At 39.2% G+C, this 17,427-nt stretch overlaps 1 protein-coding gene across 2 annotated transcripts in view; it reads right to left on the reverse strand.

Moving 5' to 3' along the window:
• The window catches only part of LOC149165429 (uncharacterized), a 127,014-nt gene that overhangs the window by 82,314 nt on the left and 27,273 nt on the right, over positions 1-17,427 (reverse strand). For both annotated transcript variants that reach the window (XM_089432302.1, XM_089432303.1), the window contains exon 3: positions 11,616-11,937. In XM_089432302.1, coding sequence (XP_089288428.1) covers positions 11,616-11,937 — 322 coding nt within the window. The remainder of the gene's footprint in view (positions 1-11,615; positions 11,938-17,427) is intronic.

A 17,427-nucleotide genomic window follows, 5' to 3' on the forward strand; every position in this document is an offset into this window, starting at 1 on the left:
GGCTTGTATTGAAGATCTTTGAACGACAATATGATTAGCAAAGTTTCATCTTATGTCTGGCATTCCATCTTCTGTCTCTTATTGATTTATATTCCCAGAATTCATGTTTAACGCTACTGCAATAAGAATTTGAAGCTAAGTGTCGTTTTTGTCACTTGGAAAAAGGCTTTGGAACAGGTGCATTGTATCTAAGGCTTTTGTTGCTTTTACATAGTGGTTGACAGACCTTATCTATTACATGTCATTTCATTGCAAGATATGTTATTGATTATCAGCCTAAAGTAGGAGCTCGTCTTAATGCTATTTCAAGTTCATTCAAGCACATCTTTGGAAGGGCCTTTTACTCTTTTATTTCCAACCATATTAAATCTGCAACCATTACTAATTTTCTGCATGTTATAACAACAATTATTTCTCCCAATATTTATCATACATAACAAGTTCTCTTTATTCCTTCATAGCTCCATATGACCTTTGGGATATTTGGCACTAGTCTTTCCCCATCAATCACCTTTAAAATAAAGCTAATAAACTCGATAAAAATTATTTTACCAAAGTAACTCTTCACTTCACACATCTTGGTCGTGAGTTATGGCCTTAGTAGTCCCTATGATGGATTAGTTCTTTCAATTTGCAACCCCATTTTGCTTTGGTTTTTTTGGAACAATTAGTCTCCACTTGATTTTTGCCTCCTTGTATAAGCCCTCGTACTCCTTGGGGGTATAATCAATCCCATTGTCTAATTTCAAGACTTCGATCCTCTTCCTTGTTTGGTGTCAACTAGAGCTTTGAACTCCTAAAACTTGCTAATGACCTCATCCTTGGTCTTTGAGAAGTAGATCCAAATATTTTGAGAGAATTCATCGATAAATGAAACATATTACATGCTTCCTAATATTCATGCTAATAAAATTAGTCTATAGACATCCAAATGCACCAAGTCTAAAATCTCCTTAGACCTATGCTCATTGCATGGGAAAATAGCCTTGGCATGCTTGCCAAGTGTGCACCCTTTCCATACTCCTTGTTGCTGAATGTTGAACTCTGGAATACCTGTGACTATCTCCCTTAGATAGGGAGTGCTTTATGATGCAAGTACCTCATCGTCTTGTGCCACAGGCACAACTCATACAAGCCATCTTTGTTATGTACTAGGGCTCGAATAGGTTCATCCTACGACTTGTATTAATTGCCTTCACTAACCACCTATCACTTGTGCTGCTTCTAGGTTAGATTCCTTTAGCTTGGTGAGGACCTACTAGGTCTTGAACTCTACTGCATGGCTCCTATTCCCCATAACTTAAATTGAAAGCAAGTTCTTCATGAGAGCTGGAACAAACAGAGCATTGTTAAAGTCTAAAAGGTTACTTGATTGGAACTAGAAGGGAATGGTACCGACTCTTGCTACTAAGTACTTGACATCATCACCAAGTTCTACTTGAAGTCTTGAGTTGTGCCTTTTCAGATTGGAAAAATCTATTAAGCTCATGTCATATGCCAATATACCCCATTGTCCACATACCAAGTATCCCTTGGAAATGTGTTGGTAGAAAGGCAAGATGCAATCGAGAAATCCTTCTGGAATTTGGTAGAAAGCTCATTCCTTTGAGTTTCTGCAAAGGTTGCCATTTGCTTTTGCTACTACTTCCCTTTACTCTTGTTCTCATTTGGACACTATGATGCACAATGCCCATGCTTATGATAAATGATGCATTTGATCTTGCTCAAGTCCATCTTCCTTGGCCATGAATTTGACTCCTCATTATAGATATGAGATGATGTTATGAATTATTGCATATATTGTGGTTTTTATAACTTATAAGGATTGGAATCGTCATTAGTTTCTTTTTTGTGCTTAAAATTTACCACATTTTAATTTTTTTTGTATTTTGACGAGTCTTATACGAGTCTTATAAGGGTCGTTCCCAAGTCTTATACGAGTAGACGAGTCGATGCCTCGTCGAGTCTTATGAGTATGAGTCGTGCAACATTGGTAAATACTTAGTACACAGACAAATGTATATATGCACAAATATACATACAAAATACATAAACCTATTCCATACATAAATACACACACACACATGATATAAGCTTATATAACTTTGAATATATAAATATATGGCATATGGCATATTCATGAAGTCACAAAAAAATGTAGAGCATCGAGAAAGGGCAATAAAAATTCCATGAATGCATGTCATCCATTGTCATGAATGAAGACATTCTAGCAAACATCTCCTTATACCCTCAAGGCATGCATGCATTCATTTATCCATCTAAGTTATATCCACATTCGACAAGGTCTTCTTGGGTTGATGAAAGTAGGTAGCTTTCCTCAAAGATTCGTGTCCTACCAATAACATGTCCATGCTTGTGCTGAAGCTTAGAATGCACACCAACAAATGTGACATTGGTTGGGACAAGTACAATTCCATGGGAAACTTTGGCAAAATAGATAGCCCACACACAACTAGGAGGCATGCAATTCACATCTTCATCGAGATATGAAGAGGCATTTGTTATGAAGGGCCGATAAGATTTCTGCACTAGTGTAGAAGGTGGGATTACAGAAGACGATATAATGAAGGTGTATATGAAAGATTTTACACTTCTCATTGTACCACTTGGTCATGGGATAGGAGGTGGTGGCATTGGTCGTGTGGGGGTAAAAGCTAAAGGTCACATATTGTACTTAGGAGGAAGACTCAAGGGAATCAAAACTGAAGAGTGAGGAAAGGAGATCATAAAGGTGGGCAATGGAAGCATCTCTGTCCCTATCATCAAAAATATGGTGTTACAAGGAGGGCGTAGAAGGAAAGAGGGTGGGTGGAGCAAGGTGAGGTGGCGCTACAATCAACACAAAAGGAAAATGAGACGATGGCATGGTTAATTATAGGTATCCAAGTGATGGAGTGTTAGCAATATATACTAAAGCAAGTCTTTGAAAGCTAAGACGTAGTCTACCACACTAATGCTCCCAGTGCAAACCACTTTAGGGTCACAAGGGAACCACGTGAATCTATTGCAATCAAGGAAACAAGGGATACCATTCAAGATCCATAGCTCATGGCTTTCGCCTAGATGCAAAAGCAGTTTATCATAGGTTAAGAGGGGTACCATGGCATCCTCCAAAACCTCTACAATCCAATTGATTCTGATGCAATCGCTTGTAACCAAAATGCATCCTCTACCCTACCATAGAGGGGAATATGTTTGGTCTTAATACAAACCTTGAAGTCCTCCAAAAGGATCAATTCACAAGTAAAAGTATTCTATGATGTCCATAAAAGTCATGGTACAACTCCTCATCAAAATATCTGTGAATACCAAAATCTAAGGAGGTGGGTGAAAAGTACCAAACTATAAAATAGAGATCCTTAGGGAAGGGGGAAACCCCGGTGACCTAAATCCACATAAATAAGACAAACTTATTTGTTGTGACCCCAAAAACCCCCTAAACCTCATGTCACCTCTCTACAAGATGAAAGACAATGATACCTACAATATTCTAGGATAATCCTAACAAGGCTTGTGTGAATCTTGATTAAACAGAGGATATCTAAAGGTCTAAGCACATCGTCAATTATGTGAGGAGAAGAACACAAAGTCCCATTGCAATACCAACACCTAATGGTGATCCCCAACACTGCCCACAACCCCCTCATAGCTCATCAAGACCAAGCCGGTGGAAGTGAATCACAAATGACAATCAGTCTACAAGGGGAAAGAAACATTGAGGGTGCATATGTTGTTTTGCATAAGAGAGATGAACTCGATGACAATCCAAGCAAGCTCAAAATCACTACATTGATGTGAATTGTGGTGAGAACAATCTTGAGGCACAGTCAAACATAGAACAATTTGAAGACAAGGATTATGAGAGCTAGCAAGCAGTGTCTCACATTGAGAGCCAGTTATCTAGCAATTCCATCTGTTATGGAAGCTTAAAAAGAAAAACCATAAAAAAATAAATTCTGCAATTTCAACGGTCTAATAAAGATGGAACTTCCACATTTGAGAACTCGATAGGTATGTTTCGCCTGCAATGTTGGATCCTGCCAAAGATAGTCCAATTTTGTGAAGTCAGAGGTAGTAAGTCAAAATGTTGTAGATGTAGGCAAACCAGATAGTGGATCCTGGCAAGGTTCTTTTGGCTGCAAGAGCGAAAAACATAACAATTGGGAAAGGGTAGAAGAGGCTTAAACCAATGATTTAATGATGGTTGGCAAACAAGCAGATTTAGAAGAGAGAAATAACATTGGCAAAAGGGCAGTCATTGATACTTCATATGTGCTCGAGGTAAAGAAAACCAAGAAAGATCAGATAGATCACAGATCTAAGAAAGATAAGGGCAGAAAAGCTTTCAGTCCTATTTTATTGACAAGTGTAACATCTTATTCTCATACCTCAACAGAAAAAATAGAACCAAGCAAAATTCCAGCCACAGTAGATGAGATTCAAGATTTTTTGTGCAAAGTGGTTGCAATGAAAGGAACTGTATGGTTCCTTAAACCAGGAAGCTGGGGCTATGTTAACTGTTTTCAAAATACATCAATTCCAGTTCATCAACTTTGAAAGCAGGGAGTGCCCTTTTACATGTCCAACAAGAACAGTTTGCTGAAGGAAGTTTCACTGTGCCACTGGAAAGGCAGCCATGCCATGGATTGCTGCAAATAGATGAGGAACTTTCTCCACATGAGCTAACCATCTCAACAATTGGTAATGAAGTATTCTTTTAGCAATTCTGAGATGGCAATAAGAGGATATATTTCCTTAGAAAGATATGGGCCAACCAAACTCGGAGCTGGGCCCAACTTGTGTTAAATAAATCTGGGGGCCGGCCTGTGTTAGCGATATTTGAGACACTAGCATGTGCCAATCTGAATAGAAAATATATATATAACCATACTGAGTGCATTTTTAAAAAGAATAGGCATATTGCATCTTGCTTCTCTGAATGAGCGATGGAAGTCATACTTTTAGGGGCTATTTGGAGGACTGCAAACAGCAAATAGTTCATCAGTTATATACAGAACAGCAGCCTAAAAGAAATTTAACTAGCCTTTAAAACAACCAGCAGAAGGTTGAGGGTTCTGCACTATGCATGATGTATTGCCCTGCATTCTGCCATTTAAAAGGCCAATGATATCTCCAGGAGTGGACCTTGCAGCTCTAATACTTCTGGGAATTTGCTGCCTACCAGATCTTAACACTTGCTTCCTTTTAATGCCTGAAAGAGATTTTCCGCTGCCTGTTTTAAAGGCTAGTTAAATTTGTTTAATGCTGTTGCTCTGTATATCACTGATAGGTTATTGTTATTTGCAGCTTTCCTAATAGCCCCTAAAAGTACTCCCTCTATCATTGATCGGCCCTCAGATCTTATTAACCCAAGTTGGCCCCAGATCTGAGTTTGGTCAGCCCCCGCAGAAATTGATTGGCCCATATCTTTCTTAAAAAAACTTCTTACATCCATCTTAGAATCACTACAAAATGCTTCATTAAAAAGTGTTCTGATGTCAGTTCACATGGAGAATGTTCCTCATCTGATCACAGCCATCCATCACATGGCTGTCTTTCCAGTTGCACAGTTAATCTTGTTGAAGCTTGTGGTAGCTTCAGAAGGTCTTCTGCTTAGGCTTGGTGTCTGAGCAGGTGGAAGATGATTTATTGCCTCTTTAAGTGCTTTCCTAGTGGAGTCAATGATTTATGTCTTCTTTCCTAAGTCTAACTTCGAAAAACAATAATTAAAAACAATTAATTATTGTGGACTATTAAGTCATTTTCTAAGAACAAAAAATTTAATTGTTTAAATGACTTAGAAATAATCTCAAACATTGATCTCCAAGATCTTCTAGAAGAGAGGTTAGGGTTAGCGATTTAGGCTTAATGAAGATTATAAAAGAAGCCTAGCGAAGAGGTGAAGGCACACAAGAACTCAAGACAGCGAGTCACAAGAGAGAGATTTTCTCTAGTGCGTGTGGCTCAGTGGACTGAAGCACAGTGGAGGAGAAGTACAGGAGAATTTGAGGGCAAATCCAAGAGGCCGGGTTGTGGAGATCATAGGGCCAAGTTGTTGAAGTGAGGCACAGTTGTTGGGGAGGCCGAATTGCCAATGACGAGTCGCTGGTCACAGAGGCTGATTTTCTGGTGATCAGTGGAGTCGATTTTCTTCGTGTGAAATTACTTCTGAGGCCGATTTCCAGGAGGTTGAATTCCTTGGACAGAATTCATCTTTACAGGGCCGAGTTACAGGTTCTAGTTATTGTCTTTTTTCCTTCTATCTCTGTGCATCTAAAACCCAAGAACATTCTTATACAAGTACCAACAATTTTATTTTTGTGTTTTTACAAAGTATTACAAGTACATCAAGGATTATGAAGACCGACCATAGCTACATTCTTCAACACTCACTCTTAGCTAGGGAGGTATTCATAATGTTTAACAAGATGTCAACAAGTTAAAGGTTTTCTAAGGAAACATCAAGACTAGATTAGCATCATTATCAAATCAGAATCAACATTACCAGCATCATCAAACAACCAGTATCTCACAACCATGGTACTCATATACAGTCTACCAAAGATAGATCAATCAAACAAGCTCTATCTAGAAAGTGATCTGAGCATCATGCTGGGAGGCTACAACTCAGCCTCTAGGATCATTTTCCTAATTCTGGTCAATTTACTTGACACAGGGGCAACATCCCTAATTCTGGTCACAATACATAACACAGGAAATTATTTATCCACAGGACCATTCTTACCAATTCTGGTCAATGTGCTTGACACAGGGATAACATCCCTAATTCTGGTCACAGCACAAGACACTGGAAGAATCTCTGTCCATGAAACCATTCTCCCTAATTCTGGTCAAATTGACATAGGGATAGCATTCCTAATTCTAGTCAAATTGACACAAGAAGAATATCATGATGTCGTCAAATCAATGCTCCCTCTCAAAGAGGCATTCTCCACAAGTCCCAGTTTATTTCGAAAATACACAAATTTCCCTCTGGAGAGAAGCTTGGTCAGTATGTTAGCTATCTACCAGTGTTCCATGGGGACGCGTCCCCCAGGGTGGGGTGCGCGCACCCCGCACACCCCACGCACCCGGGAGACTCTCGAGGGTGCGTTTCCCCACGTCCCCCTTTTGGGGAGACTCGGGGAGACGCAAGGGGGTGCGTTTCCCCAATGTGGGAGACTCGACTCCCCGAAAGGGGTACTTCTAGGGGTCCCCCCTAAAAATGGGGTTCTTCTGGGCGTCCCCCCGAAAATGGGGTTCTTCTGGGCGTCCCCCCTTCATTTTTGTCTAATTACCCTTTATAAACCAAAAAAAAAATTAAAGAAAATGAAAATTAATTTATTAAAAAACATAAAAAATAAAAATAAACTAAATTAACAATTACAAATAAAAAATTACATGAACAAGTTAGGGTTAACTCCACTTTTCAAGTTTTCATTCTGCCCCCATTCATTATGCTCTTACCTCAATGCATTTTTTTTCTTCCATCTGCTCTCACTGCACCCACGAGAGCTTCAACGCATCCTCACTCTTCTCCACGCAACGGCTTGCTGTTAGCACTTAGTAGTCGTTGCCCAACAGGTGTTGGCAAAACATAATTAGCTAAGGCTCTTGCATCCTATTTATTTAATATTGATGAAGCTCTAGTGAAGATTGACATGAGTGAATACATGGAGAAGCATGCAGTTTCAAGGCTGATTGGAGCACCACCAGGGTATGTGGGTTATGAAGAAGGGGGACAGTTGACTGAGTCTATACGTAGAAGGCCTTATGCAGTTATTCTGTTTGATGAAATTGAGAAGGCACATACAAATGCCTTCAATATTCTACTTCAGATTTTAGATGACAAAAGGGTCACTGATTCTCAGGGTCGAACTGTAAGCTTCACCAACACTGTCATTATTATGACTTCAAACATTGGTTCTCAGTACATTCTAAGTAGGCTTGATGATGAACCTGGCTCAAAAGAGGAACTGTATGAGAGAATGAAGAACAGGGTTATGGAAGTGGCTCAAACGACATTCCGCCCCGAGTTCATGAATCGCATTGATGAGTATATTGTTTTCCAACCTCTAGACCATGAACAAATTAAGAGCATTGTAAGATTACAGGTATGTGGTTCATCTATCGTCATTCTTTTAGTGAAAACCAAAGCGAAATAGCAGAGGTTGGTCAGATATATTAGAAGTTAATTTATTTATAACTTTTTGATTTAATCATATAGAAACAACTGTTTGGAATATATGTTAGTTTCAGTTATTATTTTGGTTTTCAATGTAAATTATAGAATGTAAATTATAGAATGATGATTGATGAATGATAATTGATATGGATCAATGTACATTGTATTTGAATATTTGAATTTCATATTGAATTTTATTATTGAATCTTATGGTATTGAATCTTGATGAATTAGCATTATTGAACAATGAATATGAACATGAAAATTTCAAAATTATATACATATATATAAATTTATAATATATATAATTAAAAATTATATTATATATACCTCGACGTCTCCCCGTCTCCCCTAAATTTCCCTAAAATTTCAGGGTTCTCCCACACGTCCCCTTTGTGCGTCTCCCCGTCCCGGAGACTTGGTGGAACATTGCTATCTACTCATCAGTGGAGATATCGAAGCTCCACTTTTCCCCTTTGCACCAAGTCACGAATATAGTGATACTCGATACCAATATGCTTTGTCCTACCATGGAAGACTAGATTCTTTGAAAGCGTCATACCATTTTTATTGTCACAAAATATCACAGTAGAATCTAGCACCTGATCAAATATTCTGGTAAGCAATTTTCAAAGCCAAACCGCTTCACAACAAACAGCACAGCCGGCCATATATTCAGCCTCAACAAAACTATGTGCCACGCATAATTGCTTCCTGCTTATCCAAGAAACCATTGTAGAGCCCAAACATAATCATCCACCAGACGTGCTCTTCCCATCTTCAACGATTCCAGCCTAATCAGAATCAGAGTATCCTAGCAACCAAGTCTCACCGATTGCAGTGTACCTCAGACAATAATCAACAGTACCACAAAGATATTTAAGTATGTGCTCTGCAACAATCCAATGATCATGCTTTGGCTCCATCTAAAACTGACTCAATGTATTCACTACAAAGCAAATATCCGAGCGAGTATTAACTAGGTACATCAAAGAACCAATCAGTTGTTAGTACATGGATGGATCAATAAGATGAGAATCAAAATCTCTTGAACTTCCTTATGTTAGTTATCATGGGAATTACCATAGGTTTGCACTCCATCATCAAAAAACTTCTACAAGATCTTGATGACATGCTTCCCTTGTCCAAGAAAGATTTCACCAGGTTTCTACCAAACTTATAGACCCAAAAAATAATGCATCAATCCAAGACCCTACATATCAAATTCAGCAACCCGCTCCCTCTTACTCTGAGGAATGAGATGCTCCACACCTGTAAGAAGTAAGTCATCTACATATAGTAATAAGATCACAGTTTTATACTTCACAACTTTGATATAAAGCTTCGAATCAGCTTCACTCTTGACAAAATCAAGCCTTGTCAAATAAGCATCAATGCGAGAATACCATGCTATCAGTGCTTGGTTCAGTCCATACAACGACTTCTTCAACCTGCATACGTGAGACTCTTTCCCATGAACCTCAAACCCTTGAGGTTGTTCTATGTACACCTCTTCCTCAATTACACCATTGACGAAAGCAGTCTCCATGTCCATTTGAAGTATATTCCATCACATAGATGTTGTAATAGAAAGAAGAGATCTAACTCTTGTATGCTTGGCAGTCAGAGAAAAGGTCTCATCATAATCTTCTTCCTCTTTCTAGGAGAATCCTCTAGCCACAAATATCGCCTTATATTTGTCAATACTTCCATCTACTATATGTTTAATCTTATAAATCCATTTTGATGTAACAATAGATTTTCCTTCAAGTCGTGGCACGATTTCCCAGACATCATTCTTCATAATTGATTGATATTCTTCTGTCATAGCATCTCTCCAAACCTGCTGACAAGATGCTTCTTCATAGGTAGAACGTTCGAAATTAATAAACTTTGTCATAAATGTTGCATACCTAGAATATCTTTTAGGCTTCTTGCTTTCTATGAATGTGCCTCGAGGAGCAACATGTCCTTTTGCATCTTGGAATGTAGTCTTTAACCAAACTGGTCTCTTTCAGGAACAAAGATAGGATCCATAGGTTCAGTCGGTCCTTCAAGTTCTTCCAAGGGATCAGCAGGTGATTCAATAGTACGATCCAAGCTTCCTTCTTGATGGGCCTTAGGTTCATCTTTATCGGTATCCATGAGAGCTTCCTTGGTCTTCTTGAAGGCAACACTTTCATCAAAGGTAACATCTCAAGTTTGATTTTTCGTTGTCCTTGACGTAGATTCTATAGGCTTTTGACGATTCACCATATCCAACCAAGATTCCTTTCTTACCTAAAGGATCCAGCTTCTTCCTCTTCTCCTTAGGTATGTGAATATATACAAGACAACCAAAGATCCTTAAGTGATCCACACTTGCTTTTGTCCAATAAATGCTTCTTCAGGGGTCAAGTTCTTCAGCACTCGATGAGGACTTATATTTTCAATGTATACAACAGTCATGATGGCTTCTCCCCATAGGAACATGGGAAGATCTTGATCATGTAGCATTGCTCTCGCGGACTCTTCAATAGATCTATTCTTCCTTTCAGCTACTCCATTTTTTTGTGGAATATAGAGAACTATCAGCTCCCTCTTAATCCTAGCTTCCTTACAGAATGCAACCAGCTCCTTGGATGTGAATTCTCCTCCATTGCCAGATTTCAAGTTCTTGATCTTCTTTCCAGACTGATTCTCGACTTGGGATTTAAATTCCTGAAACTTGTCAAACACTCATCTTTTGTCTTCAAGAGGTAGATCCATGTTTTGCAAGAGTAATCGTCAAGTAAGATACATAGTACAAGGCACCTCCAAGAGATTTTACAGACATAGAACCACAAACATCAGAATGAATCAGATCTAAAATTTCTTTAGCCCTACTATCACTGTTAGGGAATGATTTCTTGACATTTTTCCCAAGGGCACATCCTTTGCAAGTTCCTTCATAATAAATTTGAAGCTTGGGCATGCCTGTCATTGACCTCATTGTCATTGACACAACCCATGGTCAGTGTTGTAGCAAGGTTAGAATTCTTATGTTAAATTTTTCTCCGCCTCAGAAGATTTATACACACAGACAAACATCCCACGGATCATATCAACACTTTGCCCATCAATGTCCATTACCTTAGTTTGTCCTATGTGCAAGGGAAGTGATTTCATTGCAGGTAAAATTTTCAACATCAAAAAGACACCAGACTGATGAACAGGACAGATTGGCTAAACCACATCAATTTCATATACATCCCAGCCGAATGTGTTAAGAGTAAAAGATTAGACCTGGAAAATCTTAGCTTGTGAATGTGCAATTTAATAATGCATTTACTCTCACCAACAACTGAGATATATAAAACTTAGAAGAAGATACAGAAAGTGACAAGAAACATACTTCAAATGAAGCTTCAGAGAAACAGAAGATACTAACCTCATAGGAAGGTCCAAGATCTTGTTTGTCATGGAAAAGAGAGGCGTAATAAGCTGGATCATAAATAGAACCTCCTAATACATTATCCTCAATTGAAATTTGTCTAGCATGAGCAGGACTTGGTGGATTTGAAAAACCAGGCCTGTTCTCAAAGTCGGCAGGTTGATAAACAGAAGAAATATCTGAAGATACTCCCAACCTATATATCTGGAACCATATGAATGAGGATATCAATCGAACAGAAAACCCAATAGCTTGCATCCAAAATACAACCTTTAGTGAAAATACTGAAAACTTTCCAAATTGAAGGGGCTCGATGTTCCTGCAAAAAATATAACAGTCAGAACCTTGGACCTCAAGAGATTGAGCTTACTGATATTTCACATATGTTGTAACTTAGATAAATGCAATCCATCAAACAAAGCTGTGGTTGGTATATGGTCTGCCCTATAAAAATTTGAATTTAAATATATATATAAACAAACAAAACAAAAAAGCATAAAGAATTTGAATTTTAATACAAAGAAGTACTTGATATTTAATACAAACACAAGAAAACACTTTAACATTTCAAAGTCAAATCCGGCAATGCAAAAACAGGTTTTCCATTTATCAAAAAAACACATTTCAAAGTCAACTCCAGCAAAGCAAAAACGGCTTTTCCATTTATCCAAATTTGATGTCCACACATAATTTTCATTGAAAAAAAAAAGATGAATGTGGAAAATAGATACTGTAATCATATCAAAAGCAAATGTCATAGCAGTAAACACTACGCTTATGTGATAGGTAATGAATTTATTTTGATTATGGGCAAAATGTCAAGGTCAGCCAGCCATCAAATTAGCCTCCTCCAGCCTTCAACGTTGCATATAAATACAAGGTGCCTCCTCATTTTGGCATCTCATCTCATTCATCTTTCTCGCTCTCATCTTGATTGAGTACGGATTTCTGGGCCTATCTCTCCTTACACGTGCGCAAGGAAGACTGTCTTTTCTAGCTGCTGTGTTGACCAGATTTGACCGAAATTTCAAGAGGCCGAAATTTTAGGAGGCCGACACTTCAGGGGGACGAAATTTCAGGAGGCTGAATTTGACCAACATTGACCCTGTTTGACTTTGGTTTTGTGAGGGAAACTTCTATTTGGACAGGCCACTGTTCTGGGCACAAAAACTGAGGCAGTTTGACCCGTGTTGACCAGCATTGACTGCCCTAATTCAGGTTGTTGCGTTGACTTTTGTTGACCAGATTTGACTGGTTATTTTCAGACTGTTTTGGGCTGCATTATCTTGCTGTTGGAGTCCAAGTTGACCAAGTACAAGAAAGGTGAAGTCAAAGCCAAGAAGATCATCAAGGATTCTATTCATAGGCACTTAGTTGCTTACATCTCCGATTTGAATACATCAAAGGAGATATATGACAAGTTGGTTGGCATGCTCAAATCTAGCAATGCAAATCAAATTATTTTCCTCAAATACAAGCTAAAGGATATAAAAAAGGGAAGAGGTGAGGATATTCAGTCCTACATCATGAGGATTACCGAGATCAAAAATGACCTTCTTTCGATTGGTGAAGCTATTGCTGACAGGGAGTTCACTCTCATTTCCCTTGGAGGTCTTCCTCCCGAATGGCATGTGTTCAACACTACTATTCTCAATAACGACAGAATTCCAAGTTTTGAAGAATTGTTGTCTAGATTTTCTCAAGAAGAAACAAGAATGATGGAATTGGAAATGCCTTTGAATAGGAATAATCCTACCGCATTCTCTGCTCATGCCATGAGGAAGAACAATGCAGGTTCAATGAAGCAAAGTCAAGGAAGACCGGGATTAAAAATGGAAGGAAGGGAAGACGCTTCGTTTGCAACAAGTTTGGTCACTATGCCAGGGAGTGTCCAAATAGAAGGGACACATCTCATGATGATGATCATAATCATTCTAGGGGCAACAACAACAATCAAAGGAATGGCGGGTTCAACAACAAAGGGAAAAGGAATCCTTCCGCTACTCAACTTGGAAATGATCGAGTTTCTAAAAGAACAACTCCAGGTCTGATGAGTCTAATGTTGTAAATTCTAAGCAAAAGGAATTTTATCTTATATCTGCCCTCTCTACTACCTCTCCTCCGAATACTTTGGGAAATTGGTTGATTGATAGTGGTGCCTCAAGGCACTTCATCAAGTACACGGAAGCTCTTTGAAATCTAATAGAGAAGGATACAAATTTGGAAATTATCTTTGGAGACAATGCTAACTATCCCGTGAAGGGAGTTGGGAATGTTACCCTTCAATTGAATCAAGGTAACATCATTCATCTTCAAGTACTATATGTACCTGATCTAAAGAAGAATCTAGTGTCTATCTCAGCGATGGAAGACAAAAGATTCAAGGTGGCATTCATCGATAGAAAAGTACGTGTATGGCAAAAGAATTTCAAAGAAGCATTTACTCTTGGATTCAGGGTTGATAGTTTATATCAAGTTGGAGGAAGTCCACTAGGAGCCATGTCTTGCGAAACATCTCTTCAATCCGAACTATGGCACCGGAGGTTTGCTCATCTTCACTATAAGGCTCTACCCGATGCAAGGAAGATCGTTACAAGTATGCCCGAATTCAAAATAGAGCATGAAGGTGTATGCCAGGGATGTGCCGAGGGAAAACATACAAGGGGACCATTCCCCTTAAGTGATAGCAAGACCACAGACATTTTGCGATTGGTTCATTCTGATCTATCTGGTATGTTGCCTGTGACATCATTAGGAGGATATTTAATATTTATATTATGTTATCTTTGTGGATGACTTCTCTCGCAAAACTTGGATATATTTCTTGAAGAAGAAGGACAAAATATTCTCATGGTTATGTGCCTTCAAAGCCTTGGTGGAACATCAAATAGGGAAGAAGATCAAGATATTGAGGATTGATAAGGGAACCGAGTATGAGTCAAATGAATTCAATCACTATTGCAGGGAAGTTAGCATTAAGAGGGAGACTACCACTGCATATACTCCTGAGCAAAATGGTGTTGCTGAAAGGAAGAATCATTCCATTATAGAAGCCACTTGTGCCATGCTTCATGATCAAGGACTTCCAAAGTTCCTATGGGGAGAAGCTGCCAACACTGTTGTGTACATTCAAAATCGATGCCCTCATCAAGCATTGGCCTCCAAAACTCCCGAAGAAGTTTTCACCAAAAAGAAACTTGATGTTTCTCATTTTAGAATTTTTGGTAGTCCCGTGTACTTTCATGTGCCGAAAGAAAAGAGAAGTAAATTGGAGGCATTTGGGAAGAAAGGAACTTTTGTGGGCTACAATGAAACTTCTAAGGCATATAGAATCTATGTGCCTGGTCAAAGAGAAGTAGAGTTGAGTCATGATGTCACCTTCGATGAGGATGCTGCCCTAAGGAAGATTAGCAACCTTCCTATTCCAAGGAAGGACAAAGAAGTTGATGCAAGAAATCAGGGAGATTTGCAAGATGAGCCGAAGCCCGATGTTGAAGAACCGATGGATCCCATTGATCCTCCTCCTCATGAACCCTCCTCCTCCAAAAGGAGATCCTCCTCGCTGAGGGAAACTCTCGAAGACACAAAGAGACATGTTGCACCGAGGGAATAGGTACCAAGGGTACTTAACTACTATGAGCACCATTATTCAATCTGAACCTTGCTCATTCGAAAAAGTTGTGAAGCAATAAGTATGGATGGATGCTATGAACGAACAGTACGAGTCAATTATGAAGAATAATGTTTGGGATGTGGTCCCTAGACCCAAGACAAATATGTTGTCACCTCTAAATAGCTCTACAAGATCAAGCATGGTGTTGATGGAAGTGCTGAGAAATTCAAGCCCAGATTTGTTGCTCGAGGCTTCTCTCAAAAGGAAGGTGTAGATTATGGTGAAATATTTGCACTCGTTGCTCGCTACACCACCATTTGTTCGATTATAGCCCTTGTTGCCTCACAAAGATGGAATCTACACCAAATGGATGTCAAGACTGCTTTCTTGCATGGTTCACTTAAAAAGGAAGTCTATGCAGAACAACTTGAGGGGTTTGAAGTTCAAGATCGTCAGACACATGTATGCAAGTTGAAGAAAGCCCTCTATGGGTTGAAGCAAGCATCCCGGGCTTGGTATGAGAGGATCGATAGCTATTTGATGATTGATGAAGTTGGGATTTACAAGAAGTGAAGTTGATCTAAACCTTTACTTTAAGGTTGAGAATGATAAACCTCTCATCTTGGTACTCTATGTGGACTATCTCTTTCTGACAGGTGCAAACCCTCTTATTCATCAATGTAAGAGAGAATTGGCTACCGAATTTGATATGAAGGACCTTGGACTGATGCATTACTTCCTAGGGTTGGAGCTTTGGCAAAAGCCAGGTGAGATTTTCCTTTCTCAAGGAAAATATGTTGTGAAGCTACTTGAAAGATTTGGAATGGTGGACTGCAAGTCTGTGACTACTCCGATGGAACTTGACTTCAAGAACTTATGCGGAAGTGTTGTCGAGCCCAATTTGGGAAATCCTTCTGAGCTATGTCACAGGGTTCGCCGAACTCGAAGGTTCAAGTTCAAAATTCAGCGAACCTGAAAAAAAAAATTTGAAATTCATTCAGGTTCGCCGAACCTGAAATTCGACCCTGAAGTCGAACCTGAACGAACATTTTCGAACCTGAACGAACTTGAACGAACCTGAAACGAATTTAAACGGACTTTTTAAGGTTCAATTTAGGGTTCCATTCAACCTATTGAGTTGATTGCGATGTGCAGACGTGCAGTCACGCAATGTGAGCCTGAGGCTTGAGCAGTGAGCATTGAGGAATTGTGAGTCATACGCTGTGCAGTCACGTTGCTCACATGTGACACAGTGTCGTGATTTGCTGCACCCTCACGCAGTCGCACCTCCGTTCGATTTGCTGCACCGGCACGCTTCAAGTTCGAGCTTCGGCATCGGCGTTGAAACTTGACTGCAGTCACCAGTGTGCACGCAGCACCCGTCAGCCTTTAAGAGTATGGAAACAAGGGGCAAGAAGCAGTAGTTGACAAGTTCAATCCCCCAAACGATGTTGCATTCACATAAATCCATAAAGCAACATTGAAAATACTTAAACCAATGCTTCCTAATAGCGGGACATGGACGTGGTCAATGTCTCCTGTGAACTTTCTCCATCAAAATTAAGAATAACAATCATGCATGTAATCATCAGGAAACACTCCATGGATTGAAATCGGATTGTCAAATTCTCTGTGCTTATCGTATTTGAGGTTGCCTCTAGGATTTGGAAAATGTTCCATTACTGCTGAACATACAAGTATTGGAATTTAATTTCATGGTTTAATTTGTGCCATGTGGAGAATGCACTTTCTAATAACAAATTGTAAGCCTGGATATATATTGTACATGCAGTGACACCCATCTAAAAGTCAGAAAAATGCAAATTTCTTATTCAATTACCTGAACCTCCCGAGTAGAGTTCCCAGATTTCCTATAAATCAATCTAAACAGGAGCAGCTTGAATATAATGTAGATAGTTTCCAATCAAAGAGATAGACAAGTGAAAACCTCATCACCATGGACGAATATCAGCAGTGACAGTTTAATAGGGGTAATGAAGAACATCATTAGGAAATCAACAGTTTGAACTTTGCCTACAATAGGGGAGGCCCTAGGGGGAAGAAACTGGCAAGAACCAAATACACAGCACATATCACATTGGCATCAGCAAATTGAAGCAATGCAAAAAAAATTGAATGCAGTGCAATTCCTTAAAATACAAGACTAATATGAGGCTAAGCACCCATGGGAATCAG

This window comes from Pinus tabuliformis, chromosome 5_1, assembly GCF_031772625.1.
Source record: "Pinus tabuliformis cultivar Carrire ecotype Pingquan chromosome 5_1, CPIR1, whole genome shotgun sequence".
NCBI lineage: Eukaryota > Viridiplantae > Streptophyta > Pinopsida > Pinales > Pinaceae > Pinus > Pinus tabuliformis.